Source organism: Micrasema longulum, unplaced genomic scaffold (assembly GCF_059751315.1).
Source record: "Micrasema longulum isolate JH-2025_06_02 unplaced genomic scaffold, ASM5975131v1 h1tg001501l, whole genome shotgun sequence".
Classification (NCBI taxonomy): domain Eukaryota; kingdom Metazoa; phylum Arthropoda; class Insecta; order Trichoptera; family Brachycentridae; genus Micrasema; species Micrasema longulum.
In genome coordinates, this window is record NW_028278685.1 from 1 (window position 1) to 23,255 (window position 23,255).

General features: G+C 33.6%; 1 protein-coding gene across 1 annotated transcript in view; it reads left to right on the forward strand.

Annotated features, from left to right (window-relative positions):
* Positions 1 to 40: 40 nt before the first annotated feature.
* The window catches only part of LOC148275149 (transmembrane and coiled-coil domain protein 3-like), a 36,029-nt gene continuing 12,814 nt past the window's right edge, over positions 41 to 23,255 (forward strand). Inside the window, exons 1-5 of the mRNA XM_088236093.1 lie at positions 41 to 805; positions 2,082 to 2,203; positions 12,851 to 13,005; positions 19,012 to 19,143; positions 21,536 to 21,696. Coding sequence (XP_088092219.1) covers positions 494 to 805; positions 2,082 to 2,203; positions 12,851 to 13,005; positions 19,012 to 19,143; positions 21,536 to 21,696 — 882 coding nt within the window. The 5' untranslated portion in view covers positions 41 to 493. The remainder of the gene's footprint in view (positions 806 to 2,081; positions 2,204 to 12,850; positions 13,006 to 19,011; positions 19,144 to 21,535; positions 21,697 to 23,255) is intronic.

The following is a 23,255-nucleotide window of genomic DNA, read 5'->3' on the forward strand; positions in this document are numbered from 1 at the left end:
AGCCTACACGTACGACTCTGATTCGGAATCGTCGGACGAATCCCTCAAAAACCACGCTGCTTCAACGCGGTCTTCATCGAGTATTTCTCTGGACACCGAGGATCAAAAATACGGGTGCCAACGCTCATCTTCGTTTACAAAAATAAAGACGCTTTTCATGAGAGTCTTTAATAATAAATCGCTGTAAAACGTACTAAACACATTTTAGCGTAGTTTATTTGTAGTTTCTTAATTCTAATTTTAATTATTTTTCCCGCGTAAATGATTCCGAGATATTTTTCCTCTTCGCATGTGATACCCTTTAGTGATATAATATTATTTTAAATTATAATAATTTACATTTTGTATGTAACATTCGCAAAATACGAGTATGTTAATCAACTGTCTCGCGTCTAGGAGCGATTTGTGATTGTTTGACTGCTGAAATGCATCCGCATTCTAAATTTAAATAGCGTTATTCAAAGCCGCCAAGATTCCCTCCAAATCGAAGAAGATGAAGAGCGGAGAGAGGGTCCCGGAGGTGAGCAAGGAGAAGGAGCGCAGCGACGGAAGCACCAAGAAGAAGCGGGACGGGGACGGCAGGGAGAGGAGCAGAGAGTCCGGGAAGGACCGGGACACGGAGCAGACTAAGGAGAGGTCCAAGGAGAGAGACAAGGAAGATCAGAGTAAGGAACGGTCGAAGGAGAGAGAGAAAGACGGTCTTCACCTTGGCAACAATGTGAGGCAGTTGGAGATCGGCAGAAGTCAGTCGCCAGCGCTAGCCGAACTCAGAACGGAATCCCTGCCCATCACACAATTATATCAGGTAAGATTTCTTCTATTATTTTGTTTATTTTTGTTTATGCATTTTTACTTTTCATATATTAATCACAATTGAATCCAGGGCCTCAATTATGAACTTTATCTTCATATGTACACATCGAGACGGTATACTTAACTTCTGTACTATCTGTATCTTCCTCGGTATGTTCTACCTACAGCTCGACATCATATGATCGAAACGAACCAATGAATGACCGCAAAAATTAGTCCGCGTTTCTTACTTCATTAACATTTCCAATAGTTCTTATTTATATTTCAAATAGGCTTCTATGATAGAAAGTGCCCACTTCAAACCGATTATAAACTCCAATAAATCCCAATTCAAGCAAAAAATGCTCGCTTGAACATAATTTTTAAATGAATTTTGACACTTGCCAAGACGATTTGCTTAATAATCGTCTGCATTTATCTACCGAGCGACTACAAAGCCGGCTCCTTTAACGTCCCGATACGTACACTCCGGAAGATATTAAAACAGACGGAAAAATATAATAACTAATAATGTTTTTATTGTGGCAACTTTCTTACACCTAGATACTCTTATATGTTATTAGGGTAGAATCTAGCGACATTATTTTTTGCATCTAGCCACTTGTTCGGAAACTGACAGTTATGTCAGAATTTAATTCGACTTTAAAATTGACTTATTTCTCTCTTATATTTTGAATAGGCTTTTAAGAAAAAAAGTGCCAACCTCAAAATGATTAAAAATTTAAGTAAATCGTAATTAAAGGAAAAATTGCTCGGCGGAACATGATTTTTGACACTTTTAATGCGTAGATAAACGTATCGAGAGTTTCTAGACCCGTTGGTATAAACCGATGTACTTACATTACAACTTGATGGTGGGGGAATCGGAAACAGAGGGAAAACATTTTTGGGAAGGGAATATGGAAGTCTAGGCATTTACAGGGCTTATGACCTGTCATTGGCTGGTTTAAGTGGCCACTTTACACACTGTGTAACATTCACCATTCTGCCCATGTTTGAACATCCACATTTCCTCAGCTCTTCCATCTGTTGACTTTTGGGAGGAAATCCAGCCAGTCTGCAAGCATTTGGATATACTCAAACATTGTTGAATAATTATTTTATTTGAAAGTTCCTAATAGGTTGAAATTATCTCATTTGGTTAAAAAGTTACGACGTTTTAGAAATCGGACTATCACAAAATCTTCTTTTATGAACATTTCGTTAAATGTGACTCCCGTGGTTTTATACTTTAGGGTAGATTTAATGTTTTCTTGTTTTCGTTCCAGGAACCAGCATCTTCAACATCTTCCAAACATAGCAGCGAAAGGAGTCATCACTCCAAGAGCCATTCCCGGGACTTGGGCAATGCCCCATCTCCACAGTCTGACCAGCAGCCACCGAGCAGATCGTAAGTACCATTATTGTTATTTTTATATTTTGTCTATGCCAAGCGGACGAACGTAGTTCTGTTTGTGAAATATAACCAAAGTCTCGGGCGAGCGTTTTCCACTCAATTACTACTCTCCGGTAGCTAATGATTGTAGACAGAGCTGGCAGTCTCCTAAGAACAGGACAGATGCGAGACCTTGAACTGATAGATGACTTTGTGTACCTCGGCTCGCTTATCTCCAACAACGGCAGTTGCAGACCTGAGATTGGTCGCAGGATTCAAATAGCCAAACAAGCAATGAACCGTTCGGAGAGATTTGGCGAGATCGAGGTATATCAATAAACACAAAAAGCGGTTGAAGGATGCCCTGGTATTCTCCGTTTTCCTATACGGGGCTGAAACGTGGACAATGCGTGCATACGAGAGGAAGAGGATCGATGCATTCGAGATATGGTGCTGGAGAAGGGTGCTGCGTGTGCCTCGGACAGCCAGAAGGACGAATGCATCGATACTGGAAGAGCTCCATATTACAACTCGTCTATCAGTGGTGTGTTTGAGAAGGATACTGTATTTTTTTGTACATATTGCTAGACGTGAGCCAGACAATCTAGAAAAGGCAATAATGTCTGGCCGAGTTGAAGGTAGGAGAAGCCGGGGTAGAATCCCATATAGATGGACTGACCAAATAAAGGTGGTTACGGGGCTAAAATTTGATGAGTCGGTTCGTCGGGCTGAGGACAGACTGGAGTGGAACAGACTAATCAGAAGTGTTCACGGTGATCTCGATCCTCAGCATTGAGGGACCGACTTGGAAGAAGATTTCTTTTAGGTAAAAATCCTGATAAAAAATCAAGTGGAAATATGTCCACTTCGTTGTGTATTCGTTGGCGTGTTCGCCTACTATCCCGGGTTTGATTTCTGGAAGGATCGACATTCAATATTTGTTTATAATGTGGTTCTTTCAATGATTGCTCTCATCGTAAATTTATTACTGCGTAAATTTAAATTTTCCTTTCCCGGTGATGTGTAGCTAGTACACATTGCGCGCCAGAGGTATAGTCCTTAAAATGTAACATGATTAGAATGACAGTTGTCAGAAAAAGTGACTACATAACTTTGTAGTAACGTCAAAGGAGTTATTTATATTGACACACGAAAAATCATTCGCATCTGGCGTGTCAATTTATTTTTTCAATATAATGTTTGACACATAAATCAACATTAATATATAAAATCAGCTTTTAAACTAAAAAAAACTCAAAAAAGCCTAATTATCAACGACGTTCTTACAAGGTTACATCATTTTGCAAAAACGTTTGAGATTGGACAAATTGATCAATCTAAATTGATCGAATAAAAATATAATTCATTTCATGTTGTTCATGTATAAATGTCTTTTTTTTTGTGAATAATCATGGAAGCAGAGAGAGAGGGAGGAAAGTAGAGTAGCTTTACAATGTCTTCTCCTTTATATGAACTTTTTATGTAATATTTTTATTTTTACTTTTTTAGAATTAAATTATTTTTCCCCTCTCCTCCTGCATTCATTAGTGTGAAATCTGTAATTGGTCTTACTTTTTAAAATTGTTCTTTTGTACCTTGTTTTTTATATAAAGACTGTATGATTTCATTCATAAATAAATAAATAAATAATTGTGTTCAGCGTTTTTATATTAATTTTCGGAAACAGAGTTTCATGATTGCATGAAAAAACGGATAAAATCGATTTGATCAGTGATCAGTAATTTCCCAGCACTAATGACATTAGTTTGACAGCTGTCATTTTAATCAAGCTATATTTTAAGGACTACAGTTTTTTTCCTTTAAAAAAAAAAAATCGAAAAACTCTCAAATTCGAAGTATTAAATCAGTGTGTATTTATCGATCACACGACTTACGTAAATTTAATGGGCATATTTTTCACGTTATATTATGCAAATAGTTCATAAAACATGCGACCTTCGTTTTCTAATCAGCGTGCCAAACCAGCCTCCGTTATTCATAAATCTCTATCAAAATTATTTCATGATTACGTTCCATAAGAGCGTATCCATAAACAGGTGCAAACTTCATTTCTAATGAAGATTTTTAAGGAAATAAGGTCGCGGAATCACGTAGGTGCTCATTGCGTTATAACATTTACATAGTTAATTATTCAAAACGTGAAAAACATCATTTTCTTGGATATCAAATGGAGTCTATTTTCAAATGGATCGGTATACTTTTTACAAAATTTTAAAACACAGTGTCATTCAAAATTGTGGACTCAATTTCGCACTGCCGTATCGTCGTATTTCCCTGAGCCCAGGCGGATGAAGAATACAGTTATGTGTGTAAAATAGAACTATAGTCAACAATATTTTGAGTTTGTCCAAATTTTTGTAAACAAGGACTGTATTCAACTCCCTGGGGCGCTGAATCTTATGGTCGTGGTTGACGCTTGGGTAAATGTCTCTATTTACGTCTGTAACCACTACCGTTCTCAATATATACTGTTGAATAATATTCAGTTCTCTGAATTCTTTGAAGGGCAAGTCACTTGGATAACGAAATGTTTTTTTATTTTATTACTAGGATTAAAGATTTCTGTGCAATTGCTACAGGTTCAAGGGCGTTTTGGTTGTATTATTTATTACTTTTACTAATAAAATTTAAACTCTAAAAAACATATTTTATCAATTACTAGCGGACCCGACAGCCGTTGTCCTGCCCAAACGTTGGCTAGCCTGCTATTGGCGTAGAAAAATACTTTTCATTGATAAGTAGGTACCTAGGTACTTGTTTGTGATTAAATTCCAAAACTAAAAATTGTTAATATTCAAATATTGAATGTAAGTATGTAGGTACCTAGCTTGTTTAAAGTTGAATTACAAAACATAAAATATATATTTTTTTCAAATATGGCATTCTTTTTGCAAACGTCAAACTCCGGCCTTCTCACCAACAGAGGGGTGTACTTATGTAGGAAAACGATTTATAAAAATGTGTTGAATTTAATATTATTTTAGTATTACCAAAAATCCAGTAAATAGAAATAGATGGGTAGAAATTATAAGGAATTTAAGGAAAGGATCTGATTGAGATCCACAATAAACGAATGCTGCTTGTAAACATTAAACAAAAAACTTTTTTAATACACAAAAAAACAACATATTTCCATTTTTTTGTAATTGCATTCTCCTCGAATGCATCCCTGGTAGATCGATGAATAAAACATTTATGCTCCTTACTTCTTTTTTACATATTATATCGAAGATTTTAATATCTACGAACACGCACAGCTCAAAGATCTATATTTCTCTGAAAACCGCACGTAAATCGGTTAAGCCGTTTAGGAGAATTTCAGTGACATCACACGTACAGAGGAATTATAAATATAAAGATATACCATTTAATATTTTAGAATGTTTTATTTATTTATTTTATTTATTTTATTTTATTAGGGAAATCAACAGTTCTACATACATATTTTTAGTAAACAAACAGATATAGTGTATAAACTCAGAACTAATAACAGATTTCCACATATTATACAAAGTTAGTAAAGACAATGTATATTACATATCAAATAAATACATACAATTTATACATATAAAAATGTTATTTTCAAGTACTCAATAATCAAAGATTTTTTAAATATTAATTTTAAGAACATTAAGTTACTGTAAATTGGGCGGGATAAGGACAAAAATGCTTGAAGAGAGGATAAGGAGGGGGGGGGGGGGAGATGTACATATTTATTATTATAATGTCTACTAAGTTACATAATACATTTTTAGTGTAAATTTTAAATCTGACAGAGTTATGTTTGTATAATCTATATTTTTAAATTTTGTATTGTACATTGAAAAAGTCCTACGAAAAAAAGCATTTTTAACATACGATGTTTTACTTATTGGTACATGAAACAGGTGGTACCGTCTACAAATCCTGGCTGGCACATGTATTGTTATTAAACCAAGCAGCTCTGTACAGTCAACCATTCCTGTCACAATTTTGTAAAGCAGTAGTTGGTCCGCACACACTCTGCGGTATTGTAGAGAAATGATTCCATGGAAGGTGGAGGCAGTGAGAGTAGATACATAAGAAATGCCGGTTTTGTATTTAAGGTACTTTATAAATTTGTATTTTATAGCTACTTTTCCGATTTTTCTCTACCTAAATCCAGTAACCATTTTATTACAAATTTATTTAATTGAATCGGGTCATGGTTTTGTAATGTTCGGAGTTTGCAGTAAACCCCATGACCCATCCTTTAGTTTGACTTCTGGTATTGTGGGAGTGGTCCTTTTGGGATTTGGTAGAATAATTTGCTTTCACAAACATAATTATTCTAGATATATATAATTGCATTATATCTAATATATCGAATTCCTCGAACAACTTGACATTTGACTTACATGAATTAATATTTTAAAAATTTACACGTTTTTTCTCCATTCCATTTTTTTCAGGATTTTTACCTGAAATTATCCATCAGCGGAAAACACGCATCTTGAATTCTGATTCTATTTTTTCACATACAGAACCGTGTTCTTCGTTGTTGGTTGAGTTAGTTGAGAAATAAGTCTAACACATTGAAACACCCTGTACGCCGCCTAACTGTGAATTAAAAAAAAACTTTCTACGAAATTACTCACTCTTAGTCATCATTAAAAAAAAGTAATTTAGTTGTGTGTTTTTCAATTTTTCGATAAAACTATTGGCAAATTAGTCTGTGATTAGTTGAACACTCGGCTACATCTTTTCCTATCTTAATTTCATTAAATTTCACATTTAAAATGATTATTTGCATAAGGTAAACATTTCATTGTACTATTGATAATCGATGTTTATAAATTTTCAATCTCAGATCTAAAAATGGTAGATATTTTTTTTGCTTTTCTTTTTGTTTAACTCTTAAGGGCACATCACCCGCGCGTGGGAATTTTTTTCTCGTCGAAATGGTCCCAGACTACTAACGCATGCAAGTGCAATTTTTGAACATACACTGTTTCACGTTGCATCGAGGATCACATTGATACTTACTTGGCAAATTCATTATTTCTAACTCTAAATTCTTATACCTTCGAAACTTAAATTCTATGCTCGTTCTTTATCGAGTTTTCACATTTAATTACAAAAAAACGTAGGTATGTATTTTTCAAAATAAAATCATACAAAGATTCAGTTAAAAATTGACTCGTTTTCGATTTTCCTATAACATTCTATTTATATTTAAGCACGTAGAGATTTATAAGTAACAACGCATTTTTATGCATAATTAATTTACATGATTCATTTTACGATATACTTACAGAGGTTTAGATAATTACGGTCACCAATTCCAAGAAAACACACAACAAAAGAGATATATGTATTTATGTATTCAATTGACACTTTTGCGGGAACGAAACAAAAATAAGAAAACATCGCTTTATTTAGAACTATTTTATTTTATTTGGGAAATCAACAGTTCTACGTACATATTTTTAGTAAACAAACAGATTGAGTACATGAAAATAACATTTTTATATGTATTTTTATTTTTATTTATTTACAATTTTAAAAACCCGTTAGGGTTACATTAGAAATTTAATATTGTCTAGTCATTTTATGTCTCGTCTAGTCTAGTTAGTTCAGTCATCATGTGCTTTTTCAGATTGATTTTAAATTTGTCTCCATTAAAAGTTTTCAAGTAGTAAGGTAGGTCGTTGTAGTGTTTAAGTCCATTATGTAGTATTTTTGACTGTCCTGTGTTTGTCTTTGCTTTTTCAAGATGATAGTGTTTTTGTTGTCTGGTGTTATATTTGTGTATGTCAGCATTTTTGACTAATATTATGTCGTCGTCTTGTATGTTTCCCAGTGTTATTTTGTGCACAATTTGTATAAATTGTATGTATTTATTTGATATGTAATATATTTTCTTTACTAATTTTGTATACTATGTGGAAATCTGTTATTAGTTCTGAGTTTAAACACTATATCTGTTTGTTTACTAAAAATATGTACGTAGAACTGTTGATTTCCGGACTATCTCTTCGTTCTAGTAACGAGAGACTATATCTTCGTTCTCTATGGACTATCTCTTCGTTCTAGTAACGAGAGAACCCTTTTAATACCCTGTCATCGCTCTAATTTTTTTGCCTCTTCTTTCACAGTAGTAGCCGCTCGATTGTGGAATAATCTACCCACTAATGTTAGAGACGCCCCTTCTTTATTTACATTTAAGTCAAGATTGAAATGTCACTATCTAAATATTTAAATTGTTCCTTTATCCTTCTTCTTTCCTTCCCATCCCCTCTTCTCTCTTCATAGTATAGTGTTAATTTTTATTTTTTAAATATATATTTATTTTTCTTAATCTTTGCTTTTAATTTTTGTATAAAATCGTAAGATTCAATATGTCCATGTATTTATAATTTTCTCAAACTCAACGGTTTGGGTAGGTAGGAAGAAATTGCCTTAAGGCAATATGCCCGCCTTTATATGTATATTTATTGTATATGTATATAAAGTGTCAAATAAATAAATAAATAAATAGATTTCCCAAATAAAATAAAATAAATTTATAGCTTAATTTTAAGATGTATTTTTCTAAAGTGTAATTATATTTCTATGTAAATAAATAATATATGTACGTACGTAAAAATAAACAGCAAAAAAATTTGTTGATTTACTAGAATTGAAGAAATATGGATGTACAAACATAGGCTAAATGGTGAACGACATTTTCTTTATTTTGGATTCCACAACCCTAGTTTCCATTCTCTTGTTTGCATATTTTCATATTAGCAAGGAAATAATTTTGATTTAAAACCAACTGGAATACAGCTATTTACATAAAATTAGCATACCTACAGCTATAAGTGCCACTAATAAATAACATTGCAGACCTCGGCATGTCATTTAAAATTAGGTTATTTCTTTATTCATATTTTTACCTTAAATAGCCACGTAAAGTATAATTAAGTCGCTTGTCATTATCGATACGTTTATATTTAAAATGTCAAAAGAAAAACACCTTTCGGTGAATGTTACATTATATAGTAATTTATGCAAAATATATTTTTTATATTTAAGGTTGTAGTCGGGTAAAACGCACGAAAAATGAGGAAATCGTACGATTTTGCCATTTTAAAACGAATGTTTTTTAAACATCGCGCCATGGAATTAAGACTAGTCCAGAAGGAGCGTAGAATCATATTTGAATACATCGGACTGTGTCCAATAATTCCCCCAATATGCCCCACTTTCGCCGCGCGCTTTCGTGATGTCGCCGCGTAATGTTGCACGACGGGAAAAAAAATAACCATATTACAAATGTGAGGTAAAAAAAAGTAATCTGTTAATTTCTCTACACTGTTATTGTTCACGCGGAAATATTAATTGACACAACAGAGTAGATAAGTAAAGGGTCATTTAATAAGAGTAATTGAATTAATGAACTTTGAACTGAAAATATAAAACAAATTTTATTTTACATAAAACGGATATTTTTATATCATGTTAAATAATATTTGATGTCTTGAAGATAATGTCAGTCAAATGTCCACCACAGAGTTGTTTAATCTTGCCCCCGCTTAGACACACTTCCGCGCGCATACTTGAAGTCACCGGGTAATATTGCCAGATCGCGAAGAATATAACCATAACACAAATGTAAGGTAAAAAAAAAGCAATTTGTTAATTTCTCTAAATTTTTATTGTGAACACGGAAATATTGATTGACACAACAGAGTGGATAAGTGAAGGGTTATTTAATAAGAGTAATTGAATTCATGAACTTTTAACTTAAAATATAAAGTTTTAAAGATAATGTCATTCAAATGTCCCCCACGGCGTTGTTTAATCCGAGGTCTAATTTTCATTAGATCAGCAAAGTAGGGTAAAAAAATTTACTACCCTGGCAACACTAACGAAATGTTCATTTTGTTTCTTCGACAATCTGACAGATGGAAAAATAATTCAATTTTTAAGTAATGTATTTGTTACACACGCTTTCATTTGCTAATTACACATGAGATGTGATTGCATCCTGTTTCTTTAAGATCCTTGCGGTATTTCTACACTTTAAAAGGACACAACACGGCATAGTTGAATTCAAATCAGGAGTTGCGTACTGAGCGACGTCTACAAAGAAACTAATGGGTCAAAACGTAAACCTACTCATTTATGAGTAGTTGAGTCGCCTTCTGTTTGATGTGCGTATGCGGTTTCTGGACTCTTCTTAATTCTATGGGTATTTCTATTAAAAAATATACTACTAAAACATAATTACTTTTCGACTGACAGATTACGTCATTTCAAATTTAGACTTAATTTTGGCATGTCTATTCTAGCCGGTAGGGACTGGGTAGCAGTGGCGAGCGGTGAGTTTTTAAATTAGTAAGCTATGAAAATTCTTATAAAATGTCCATAGCGGTGGTATGGCATATAAAAAGCAAGTCTATTTTATATTTAATAAATATTTCCTAACAAATGGCTCCAGCGGCTAATAGTTTCAGTTAAAATATTTTCTAATGTAGCACAAACATTTCAAAAATACAATTTAAAAAAACATAATTGCAAAAAAAATTGGAACCCCCTATGGACTCGAACCCCCGCCTGCGTCATTAGAAAGCAACGACCCATCCGCGCAGCTATTTCGTGTTATGAGCCAAGTGTCGAAAAAGTAATTAATAAACTGGATAATTCATTAGCGTACCGGTGCATCTTTGGTTAAGTCAGACTATTATAACTTGTCTCGAAATAAAACACTATTTCTTAATAAATGAGATAAAAACCAAATAATTTAAAAGTATTTCTTACCGAGTACGATAGTTCACCAAACAAAACATAAATTACGTTATAAGAATCATTGTTTCATCGACTTTTAAATCACATTATTATTCACAAAACGACATAAATTATACATTTTATATTTCTTCATAAATATTTATTCTTAACACTATACACTAGTAACGTTTTTATCATAACTCTAACTAAATTTTAAAATGTTAAATGGATACTGAAGAATAACCTACAATATTCAACTGTCATCGTATGCACAAAAACGAATTACAATTAAAAAACAATTAGCGAATCTTTGTTTTTTTAAAAACCCACTAAAGGATTTATACTATATTATGGATTAAAATATCAAAATATTTATTTATTTTAAAGCAAATTTACTTTCAAACCACCGAAACATAAGTATGATCAATTACTTACTTATTATTGTAACTCCCGTGTTAAGACATACAAAATATATTCGTTATCTCTTTCTAACACATAACGAGTGCGTATATTTTCACCTCCCTTAGACTGTCGTAAGTCAAATTGATGTATTTTAAAGAATACTAGCCCTTATGAAAATGTATTGAAAGACCAAATTGCATTAATGAAAGCTGCAAGATTTTACTGTAATCGCAAGTGTAATTTTTCGAACGAGATTCTAAAGTTTTAGGTTAAAGACGTATTTGAATTAGTGATTTTAAAGTGAGCAGAGTAATCTCGTGTAATCCAATAGTAATAATTTTGGCCAATAGAGGCGCAACTGGTCGCTGTATGGAATAAAGGAATATTATATAATTTACTTACCCAAGAAAAGTAATATATTTTTTTGGTGATGTGTTTTTTCCTAATAATACTACAGTATTATAAAACATTACTTACGATGTCAAAAAAATATGGTAAGCTGCATGTAATCGATTATAAGGAGCATTCGCCCCTGCTGGGTAGGCATGAAGGTAATAAAAACCTCAATAAGATATTGTAAAAGCAGAATTATCTTCTTTAAAAAAAAGGAGAATATAATTCCATAAAAAAAGGTTTCAACTAAAGTATTACCGAAGGCATAATTTTACGTAGAAATGAAGGAAAATGTCACAAGAATTTACGTATTTACGAGAATCGAGATACCAAAGTTTAGTCTAAATTTTAAATGGCGTAATTTGCCGCTCGAAAAGTAATTATATTTTCATCATCATCATCATTCCCTTTCCGCACCTAATGGTGCATAGGGCACTGCATTGGCACACCAATCGCAGCACATCTTGATCATGTTTGTAACATGAAGGTAAGATGATCAGTCTCACGCTTCGGGTACCAGTCCAGGGACTATTAAATATTTTTAGTGTAAAAACACACTTTTTGATAAATATTTCATATAAACCATGTCGGGAATCGAACCCGAGACCTCTTGCATGGTAGGCAAACGCGCTGAACATTACACCACGAGGCCGACAATTTTAGTTGTACAAAAATTTTAAGTACATTTTTTAGTAGAAATACCTTTGAAAATTATTGTTTTTATCTCTTTTATGTTTTAATTTTTTTATTATTGCGCAATTTTTAAAAACGTTAATATGATTTCCGAATTTTCGTGCGTTTTACCCGACTACAGCCTTAATGAGGTACGGTGTTTTTTCTTTTTTTTTTTATTTGTCAGATCACTGATATGACAACTAAACTAAGCCAAATTAAAAAAAAAAAATATGCTTCGTATTATCAGCGCTACGGTAGGCAGAAACACCCCCCCCCACAATCTTCTTCTTTTTCTGTCTTCTTTTTCTCCTCCAATTTTTTAAAAATCTTTTTCGTTACGAACTTACTATTTTGATGCAAAGCAAGTTTCAAATGCATCATTACACCTATTATTTTTTGTTCTGATAAATAAATATTTAAAACCTCCCAATTTTCCAGCATGGAAGACTCACCGCAGAAGCAACTCCTAGGAAACCTCGCATCATTGACTGAATACAGTGGTATCCTCAATTCTCCATCTGGCTTCCACAGCGCTAATGTCTCCTACGCCCTCTCCAGCGATGAGTTCAGCTCCCCCCAGCCTGGCTACAGAGGTAACATTCTACTAAAATTAATCAAATTTTTACCGGACACGAGAAGTTATCTATATAGGTTTAAATTGAGGAATGATGACTATTGTCCATGCGATGATATTTTTTTAAAGAGTATCGAACATCTGTTATATCAGTGCCCATTTTTCAGTTTACAACGCCATAATCTTGAAGCAGAATGCAGAAAAGATGGAATATCCTTAACTGATATTCACATTGTCGTTAAAAGTAGTTAACACGCGCCATTGTTTTACCAAAATCAGTGATCGAACATCCCATTTCCAAGATAAACAATAACTATTTTTTTCAAGTACCTTAGCCTTGTACATGATGCGTAAGGGTACTAAATACAGAGGTCCAAATATATTTAAAAAAAAAAAAAAACATTTCTACTAATTATTAATAAAAAATGAATAACTGTACGGATTGGAAAACTCCTTGAATAAGTAGGAATAGGTCGTTGAGGGTTGGAGCTCCTACCCCAGTTAGAGATTGACAGAGAAGACACGAGGTTGCTGTTTAATGCGTATTTATTGCATGGCTAATAAGATACAGCACTTGGTTGTGTAGCGCGAGCGTAGCGGCGATGATGGATTGATGAGACTGCATTTGAACTACATGCTGGAATTGTGTGACGTCGCCGAGCTAGACTGACCGACTGAACTGAACTTGTTGGGCTAACTGACTGGCGTTGCCATGCCCTGAGGTCTCTTTATAGGTGACGTTTCTTTGTAGTTCATTTCTTCATGGTAGAGACAATGTGAATGTACTGCAGAACGATGCCCCAGATTTCATGCGCAATACTGATATAGTTGCATTAAATGTGATATTGAATTCTATAGAAAATGATGGCATTGCTTTCTTTGGTCATCGCAGTATTTCAGGTGAAACGTTTCAGCATGTTTGTCATCCATTATGGACTGTGAACCGTACAAATATATAACTTTTTTATGCCAAAACAAACACCGCTGAGAGGGTCGTGTGTGTGAGACCCAAATGGCATTTACTCAATGTACCGACTGTTTGAGCAGCGGAATGTAGTTCTGTTCTTTTCTCTTCTAAATTGAATCCAGGTTGTGTTTTTTAAATCTTATATTTCCTCTGATGTATGGGAGCGAAGTATGGACTTGGAAAAACAGGGATGAAAGTAGGCTGAATGCTGTCGAAATGCGATCTCTCAGGCAAATGTGTGGTAAAACTATGTACGATAGATACACAAATGTTGAGATCCGTACATTATGTAAGGCTGAGACAAGCATTATTGACAAAATCAAGAAAAGAGCTCTGTGGTGGTTTGGACATGTAGAGCGAATGGACAGCGAAAAAACGACTAAGAACATTTACAATGCGAATGTTGACGGATGCAGAAATAGAGGAAGACCCCGAAAGACATGGCATGACCAAATCCAACAAATACTTGAAGATGGACACGTCAAAAGTCGGAATAATCGGCGCGCGGGCATGAGAAGATGCATGAATGTAGGGGAAGCGAGATCTGTATGCAAAGATAACGGCGTGATGGTTTGTTGTTGTTATATTGCCTTTAGCTCTATTTCTGCTGATTTGTGTTTTGGTCCATTGGACAAAAACAAACTGAAGCAACGATATGTGTAAGAGTTTGCGAAGAGTGGATTTATGTGAGACGGTTTCTACTCGGGATTTACACATCACAAGACATTTCCTTCACCAGCACAATTTTCACTGTTTTCCCTTTTTTTTTTCAACTAACAACATAGAAATATTCTCGATCGTATGAAAGAATCAATTCAAAGAACAATGAATTTAAAGTAACATTTAATTTTAATAAATATACTAGAACCACAGATTTATATAGAATAACAAAAACGATCTATTTAGATTAATTCATTTACACAGAAAAGGTAAAGATGATATTTAAGATGAAAAATAAAAAATAAAGACAAACATTAAATTAAATTTTATCAGCAATATACATAAAATAAATACAAGAGCATCAAATAATTTAACTTGCGAAAAACTAGGTCTACCAATGAATAACATGACTCGCCTACAGTCTGTATTGAATGCCGCAGCGAGACTTATTTTTGGAATCTCTAAGTTCAGTCATATCACTCCACTACTTCGGGAATTACACTGGCTACGTTTTCCACAGAGGGTGGAATACAAACTCTATTGGCTTATGTATAAGTAACTGCACAACTCTGCTCCAGAATATCTAAGGGAACTCTGCATTCCAGATGAACTAGCTGACAGATGTCTTACGCTCAGATGAGCTAAATCTACGTCGAAAGGAAAAGTTATTACACCTCTAATCAAACAGCACACTAAATTTGGCGAACACGCATTTGCAGTCGCAGGCCCTACGGCATGGAATGCTCTCCCAGCAGAGATCCGAAACTGTGAGAGTGAAGTGATGTTTCGGAAGAAACTTAAAACCCACTTGTTCTCATAATCATTTGAATAAATTCTTAGCATGTGGTGACAAAGTACATTATTTTTCTTAAATTAAAAAGCTAAATTAAATTTATATCTTTATATAATCACTTTGTAAAGCGCCCTTGAGGTATTATTTTTATTTTCTTTTATTCAGGAAACATACAGTACAGTTACAAAGTTTAATATTTTACACAATTAGACTTAATTCTAATGGACCAGTGAAGTTTCCATATTAAAAAGCAATTATATGTAAGGTTAATTATGAAAGTATAAAAAAGAGAAGGAAAAAGAAAACATAAATGAAAGTTGTTTAAAAATTAAAATTTAAGTGAAAAAAATATATTTTAAGGTTTGTAGTTTGTAGTGAGTATTTACAAATGGAAATAATATTAAAAATGAAGAAAATTTGTAAGAGTAATTAAAAATTAAGAATGGAAATAAAGAATGAAAAACATGCTCAGATGTAAAAATAAAATAAAATAGTAATAACATTTTTTTTAAAAAAGGAAAAACATAAACACTTATTTATTTTAAGGGATTCGAAGAAACGATGAGAAGAATCTTTATGTGAAATATAAGACAGTAAATTTAAATTTAGGTCAATTTAAAAAACATCTTCAAAATTAAAATTACGAAAATGGCGCTATATAAGTTATCCATAATAATAATAACCTAGGACTAACAGAAAAAGAAACAGTTTTTTGTATACAGCAATTCAATTCAATTCACTTTCTAATGACTTAAAAAATACACAAAACATATACGTACTTAAAAATCACCCAAATAAAACGGTTCTTACAGCCCGTGTGACGAGTGATATGTGATGTATTTTATCGACTTTTTATTGAAACTATTGTGTCATAATGTATTATATCCCCTCATACCGGCACTTTTGCTGATTGGGAATATTTCTCACAAATAAAATAATAATATGTAATGTAATGTAATATGTAAATTTAAAATCGATGTATTTTGTCATAAATAAATAAATCTAATCTAAGATAGAGAGTTACAATGCGCATTGGACGGGGAAATGATGACGATTATTTTGTTTCCTTCAGTGGAGGATATTGCAGAACAGCCCGAGTATCTTCCCCACCCGGTATTAATGTCTTCGTTCCCCCGTCGCGGACAGTTCCTATCAGATAGTGACCACTCTGTATTCTATCACCAAGGTGCGATATGTCGCTTGTTGCTTGGACTGCTTATCACCCGCCCGAATAAATATCGAAATTGTGCGCGGCCGTAGTGACGAGCGTTTTGCGGCGCGGCGCGGGTGCAGTACGCGGCGCCTCGCAGCGCCCATGCGGTCGCTCTGGACACTACACTTGTTACGTTTGAGTTCAGCACGCTCGACACTATGGCTAAGCTCTGACTGCTTCAAAGACTCAACTAACAAATATGCAACATTTTATCTATTGTTACGTGTATTTTTCCATTGTAATAACTTAACATTAACTATGAAATGTATGTTTAAATCTAATAGAGTTCCTAATATTGTAATATTTATTGCTGGGATAACTGCTTTCTAATTTTGAATTTTATTAAAATACATTTGAAAATGAATCTGATTAGATTAATTTGATAACAAATTACTATATTCGTACTTCAAACAAGTGTATTTATACAATATTATTTTTGGTATGTGTATATATATTTACATAATTATACACACACAATATATTTACATATTTATGCCCTGTAAACGCTCGAATATCCATAATCTTGAAACAAAAATTCTACCCATCTCTGTAGTGATATAAATAATAATATACCTACTCCCCCTTGGGATAAAACCCAGAATTGTGTGTGTATAAATATGTAAATATATATACACATACCAATAATAATATTGTGTAAACAAGATCTGGTCAAAAATTAAGTAAAAATAAATTGCAGAGTCATCTGCAGGCGATTACTAGTAATTAATTTAACTCGGATAGAGTCTTAGCTACATAAATAAAGTAATTTGCTTTAATACTTAACCTCAATATCAAATACATAGATGGCGCTCCAAACGCGCTAGCGAAAGCTTTCCTTGTTTCATGACATATATACAAAAACCAAAAATGTCACCGATATGGATATTCGCTAATAAGCGGAATGGGGAATGTTGTAGAATTCTACATAAAAGTGGCCACTTGAACCCAACCTATGACAGGTCATAAGCCCTGTAAACGCTCGAATATCCATAATCTTGAAACAAAAATTCTACCCATCTCTGTAGTGATATAAATAATAAGTGTATTTATGTTTCAAAATCACTAAATATTAAAAAATTAACCATAACCTTGATCCACTTAAATAGCAGATTTGCACAGTGTAAAAATATATATTCATGGCATTAATTTTGTCTGTGGTGGATAAAAAATACAGTTCCTTGTGTGAAATAGAACTCGAATCCTCGACGAGTGTTTTCGACTCAATGGATGGTCTCCGGTAAAAAGAGTGGAAAAAAGTCTGCCACATATTGTATCGAGGTCCCGGGTCTAATTCCTAGTACAATGAAATATTTGTTTTTGAAATTATGTTTTTATTGAAAAAATAGTTTTTCGCATTATCTCGCTTATTGTAATAACTCGTTGGTCAGAAAAGAAAAGATTGTTAATGTAGGGATACTAGTTTATTGTAAATAATACGTCTTATACCTAGGAAGGTCTGAATCTGAGTGCCTTGGAATAATTTACTTTCTGCTGATGGCTACATTGCAGGTGGCTCCGCATACTCCCACGTCACATGGCTAGCCTACTGCGACATTTAGCGTCAACGAGTGTCACTACTTCACTACAATTATCTTACTTTCTATATCTGTATTCTCATTCTTCTAAAATGGTAGTTTCACATACACCTATTCTATTCGACCTGTGTATATCTACTGTGACAAGTCCCCGTAAATTAGTTCTCTTTTCGTCTTTGAAGAGCCTGGCTACTGCGTAGAAGGCGAGTGTTCGTATGGACCTCACATCGTAATACTTTGATTTGCAAACCAAAACTCATTGCGTAATGGCTAAGACGTTTGCCCAACGCATAAGAGGTCTAGGTTCGATTCCCAGTGTGACCGTAAATGTATAAAACACAATCACTAGTAAATTCACACAAAGCACAAATTCTTCTTACATCTTGTTGTACTGTTAGATAGTTGTTTCATATATTGTGTTATGTACGTAATTGGTGCTGTGTTAGGTTTATTTTTTGTTCGTAATATTGTCTAGATTTATATTAACATAGCACTGTGTGCACAACATTAAATTTAAACAAATAAACAAATGTAATTTTTCTCATGTCTGTCATGTATTTCATCACTGTGTAAAAAATACAAAACTTGACGTATGTTCGATGTTTCTATTCCTCTCTCGCCAACAAGTCAGAATGCGTAATGAGTGAGATAGACCAATATTCAAAATTAAATGTACGCTTGTTTGATAAACCAATACTCGACATATGTTCGATGTTTCTATTCCTCTCAAACTTATCATTCACGGTGCTGATGAGGGAGATGGAACTAATGTTGTTATGTTCAAGATATAATGTACGTAACTTGATGTAAAAGTACTCGACTTATGTTTAATGTTTTTATTCCTCTCTCGCTCACAGGTCAGGGTGCCGACGAGGGAGACGGAGCGGGAAGCAGCGGGTCATCAAGAGCGGCAACAGCTATCGCCCACCTTAACAGTAAGGTGGCTAGGACCAAGGACCTCATACGTCTTGAGCAAACTATACGAGATGGTAATTTTTTTAAATATTGTCAATCCCAACCATAAATTCACCAATTGAAACATTTTTATTTACGTGTTTACTCCTAAGAAGCTTAAAAAAAAAATATATTTAAACACTTTATTTGCATATACAGTTTATATACATATGCATAAGGGCGAGCATATTGCTTCTAAGCAATTTCTTCCTACCTGTTCAATTTGAGAAAATCAGTGGTATATGAACATATTGTATCTATATTATAATGTTGTCTCTTCTCATTTCTTAAAAAATATGTAATAAGTATATTTTTTAAGAAATAAAAATTGACTAAATATCTACACCATACTATGAATATATCTGAACTTTGACTGTTTTTTTTTTCAATATATATTTTTATTCCCTTTTCCTCTTTCTTTCTCCTTTCAAACTCACTATCTTATTCCACATTCCTCATCATTTAATATGCATAACATAATGTATATTGTATCTATATTATAATATTGTCTTCTCTTATTTCTTTAAAAAAAATGTATAATATGTAAATTTTTTAAGAAATAAAAATTGACTAAATATCTACACCATACTATGAATATATCTGAACTTTTGCTGTTTTTTTTTCAATATATATCCACATTCCACATTCCTCATCATTTAATTAATATGCATAGCATAATGTAATTTTTTTCAAAAAGTTAATATGCGCAAGCCGTATCTCACAATTAAGAAACAGATGTTAGTTTTAATTAATGAGGTCATTTTTATTTTATGTATGTATCTTTTGATATATGTTTATGGTTTTTTAAAACAAAATTTCGACCAACTCTTCTTTTGACCAGTCTTTTTTTTGGCTGGCTGGAACACATTGCTTTTAGCAATATGTCTGCCAAAGTACTTATTCTTTGTACTTGAAGTTTTAAACAAAATAAATTAAAAAGAGAGGCGGGAGTAAAGAAGGAAAGAAAGAGTGAGGAGAAAGGAAAATCGGTACAAATTAGCAGTACATAAGCACATTTTTTTTTTACAAAACACACGGTTTACCCTGAAGATGGCTCCTGCAATGGTATCTGAAACGTCAGAACGAATTCAACAAAGGATCACTCTAAAAAGATAATAATAATAACAATAACAATCATGGTTTATTAACAAAAAATAACAATTTCTTTATCTACTACATTCACACTTAGGTAATAGATTTCTCCGGATTATGTCTAATCTCCCTAACTAGGTACAACCTGTTTTAAGGCAGACATTTTTATGCAAAATAAACAATAACATCACTACCTACTAGTTAATTTATTATACATTTTTACAATATTAATTTATACCATTTATTATTTAAGAATGTTTTTGAGTAAATTTTCCGATTTATCTCTGCCTAAACCCAGTATACACGACACCTCGCCGTGCATACAGTTGAACTGTAGATAGGGGTGATTCTGCAGCTGCTATTTGACCGGCTATCTCGGGTGAGGTAGCTTTCTTCAGGCTGAGTCTGCGGCGATGTTCTTCAAAGGGGCAGGCGGCGACATCGAAGGCGGAGAGGGCGTAGATTCAGTAAAACACGCAGAGTCTTGATTAACAGGGGTTTTATTAACAAATTTGTACCATGTCGCGGTCGGGCACGGTACGAGACAGCATACATAGGCCGCAAGGGAGAGCGAGAAAGGGTCGGACTTTCCCGGCTTATATCGTAGCGCGCTCTCCCATTGGCTGGACAATTTTATATTTTGTTTTTACTCTCATACTTATGAAGTCCGATAATTCCCTCGGGATATGTTTCACATATGAAACGATTTGTAGGCCTCTTCCCCGTATCTTAATTAACGAACAGATGATACAGGCAAAGATCCTACATACGAATAAAAAGGGTGACACAAGTTTCAATGGGATTGGACAGGGTCTGATTCCCCGCCATCCGATACAAATATAGGGTCTCGATATTCTAACTTCTGCCCCTGAGAGTGACATAATTTACTGCCTTTTTTTAAGGGGCAGCTAGTTAGATTACATATTAAGACTCCTAGCCGAAAATAAGCATGAAAACCCGACATATAAATAATACTGTAAAAACACTGGTATCTCGTCCGAGCGCCAACCGTCGCCCTGGCGGCCACTCAGGAAGCTTCGGTCGCGGCCGGGGGGTTCGACCGCCTCCCCGCGGTCATTTCAACGATTTTTCCCGTGCAGCTAGCACCCCCGACTGGGCGCCCGCAAAAGGGCCGCTCGGCTCGGTGTCGATGTTTAATGTTCGGCGCTTGTTCGCCGCGTCACAGGCCGCGTTATATGTCCCTTTGCTGCACGCGCGGCGATGTCCGATACACCCAGTAACCAATTGTTTACAAATTTATTTAATTGAATCCGGGTCATGGTTTCGCAATGTTCGGATACATGTTTACTATTGAAAGTTTGTTATTGATTCCAGATAATGTTAACGAGTACCTCAAATTGGCAGCAAACGCAGATAAGCAACAGTTACTGCGGATAAAGGCCGTGTTCGAGAAGAAAAACCAAAAGTCCGCACACTCCATCTCTCAACTGCAGAAGAAGCTGGACGGCTACCATAAAAGGATAAAGAATTGGGAGGTATGTTCCGCTCGTAACCAATGGGTAACCCTGATAATATCTGTGCCTTTAAGCTGAAATGCTGGCAGTCACATTTGGTAAATTGTTCAGGAGAGCGGTTTGAAGTTGTAAAACTGTTTTAAATGTATCTCTCGAAGTAAAAACACAATTTATTGCTGTTTTTTTATTTATTTATAGGCTTTTGATAATAGTATTTCGGAAAAAAACATTTATTGTGTGGACTATCAAATAACTATTGGACTTCAATTTATTTATTTGGTTTACAAACAATGAAAAAATAATACATAATACTCATAAATATTGAAACAATTAAAAAAAAGACTACTTATTTTTCATCAATTACATGTAAACACTAACTAAATACATCTTTATATAAAAATGAGCAAAAAATATTATTAAATTGTATTCAAATTACTGTAAAAATTGAAATAAAATTGCAAAAATTGTGCGAATTAATCATAAAATAAACATGAATAAAATACATAATACACATAAATATTGAAACAATTAAAAAAAAGAAAAGAATTTTTTCTTGAAAGTGGTCATGTGAAAAGTCGGAATAATCGACATGCGTGCATGAGAAGATGTATGAATGTGAAGGAAGCAAAGGAAGTGTGCCAGGACAGAGTGGTGTGGCGTTCTATCCTCTCTGCCTACCCCTCTGGGGAAATGGCGTGATGGTTAGTTAGTTAGTTAAAAAAAAGACCCTACTTATTTGTCATCAATTACATGTAAACACTAACTAAATACATATTTATATAAAATGAGCAAAATAAATCATTAAATTGTATTTAAATTACTGTAAAATTGAAATAAAATTGCAAAAAATGTATGAATTAATCATAAAATAAACATGAATAAAATACATATTTAAATAAAATTAACAATAAAAATTATCAAAATTAAATTATTAAAAAAAAATTATTCATTAATATAAAACTAATAAAAACAATTCATAAAATACTAATAAAAACAACAAACAAAATATGCATCGAAACAAAACCAGCAATGTTATCCATCAAAATTAATATGTCAATATAAAAACGCATTTGGTATACACTTCTTAAACCTAAAAATGTTTTTGTTCTAATCGCCCGGCCTGCGGCCTAATTCCTCCCCGGACTTTGGTATAACAAGTCACGTAGAATATTGAATGAAAAACAGTGTATTTATAAAACTTGCTTTAGGCAAAAACATTAAATTATGTGCCATTCATTAAAACATTACTTATTTATGAAAATAACAGGTAAATGTAAATTAAATGACATGATATTAATAGCAATAAAACAGTCATTGAAAGTAAACAGTTTGTGAAAAAAATCAAAGTAAAATAATGACATTAACGACGAAAGAAATGACATCATGGTTAAGTATGGTTGATTATGACAATAAGACTTTATCTTGCGCAAAACCCCTCGCTGCGTCAGAGGTAGTTTGTTATAAAAATTGTGGAATTGATTCAGTATCCACTGCTTTAATACCAGCCAAGTATTATTACTGCACTACTGGTGTTTTAGAACGAGCTATTTCAGTAGTGGTATACCGGAGGACTCCGATGT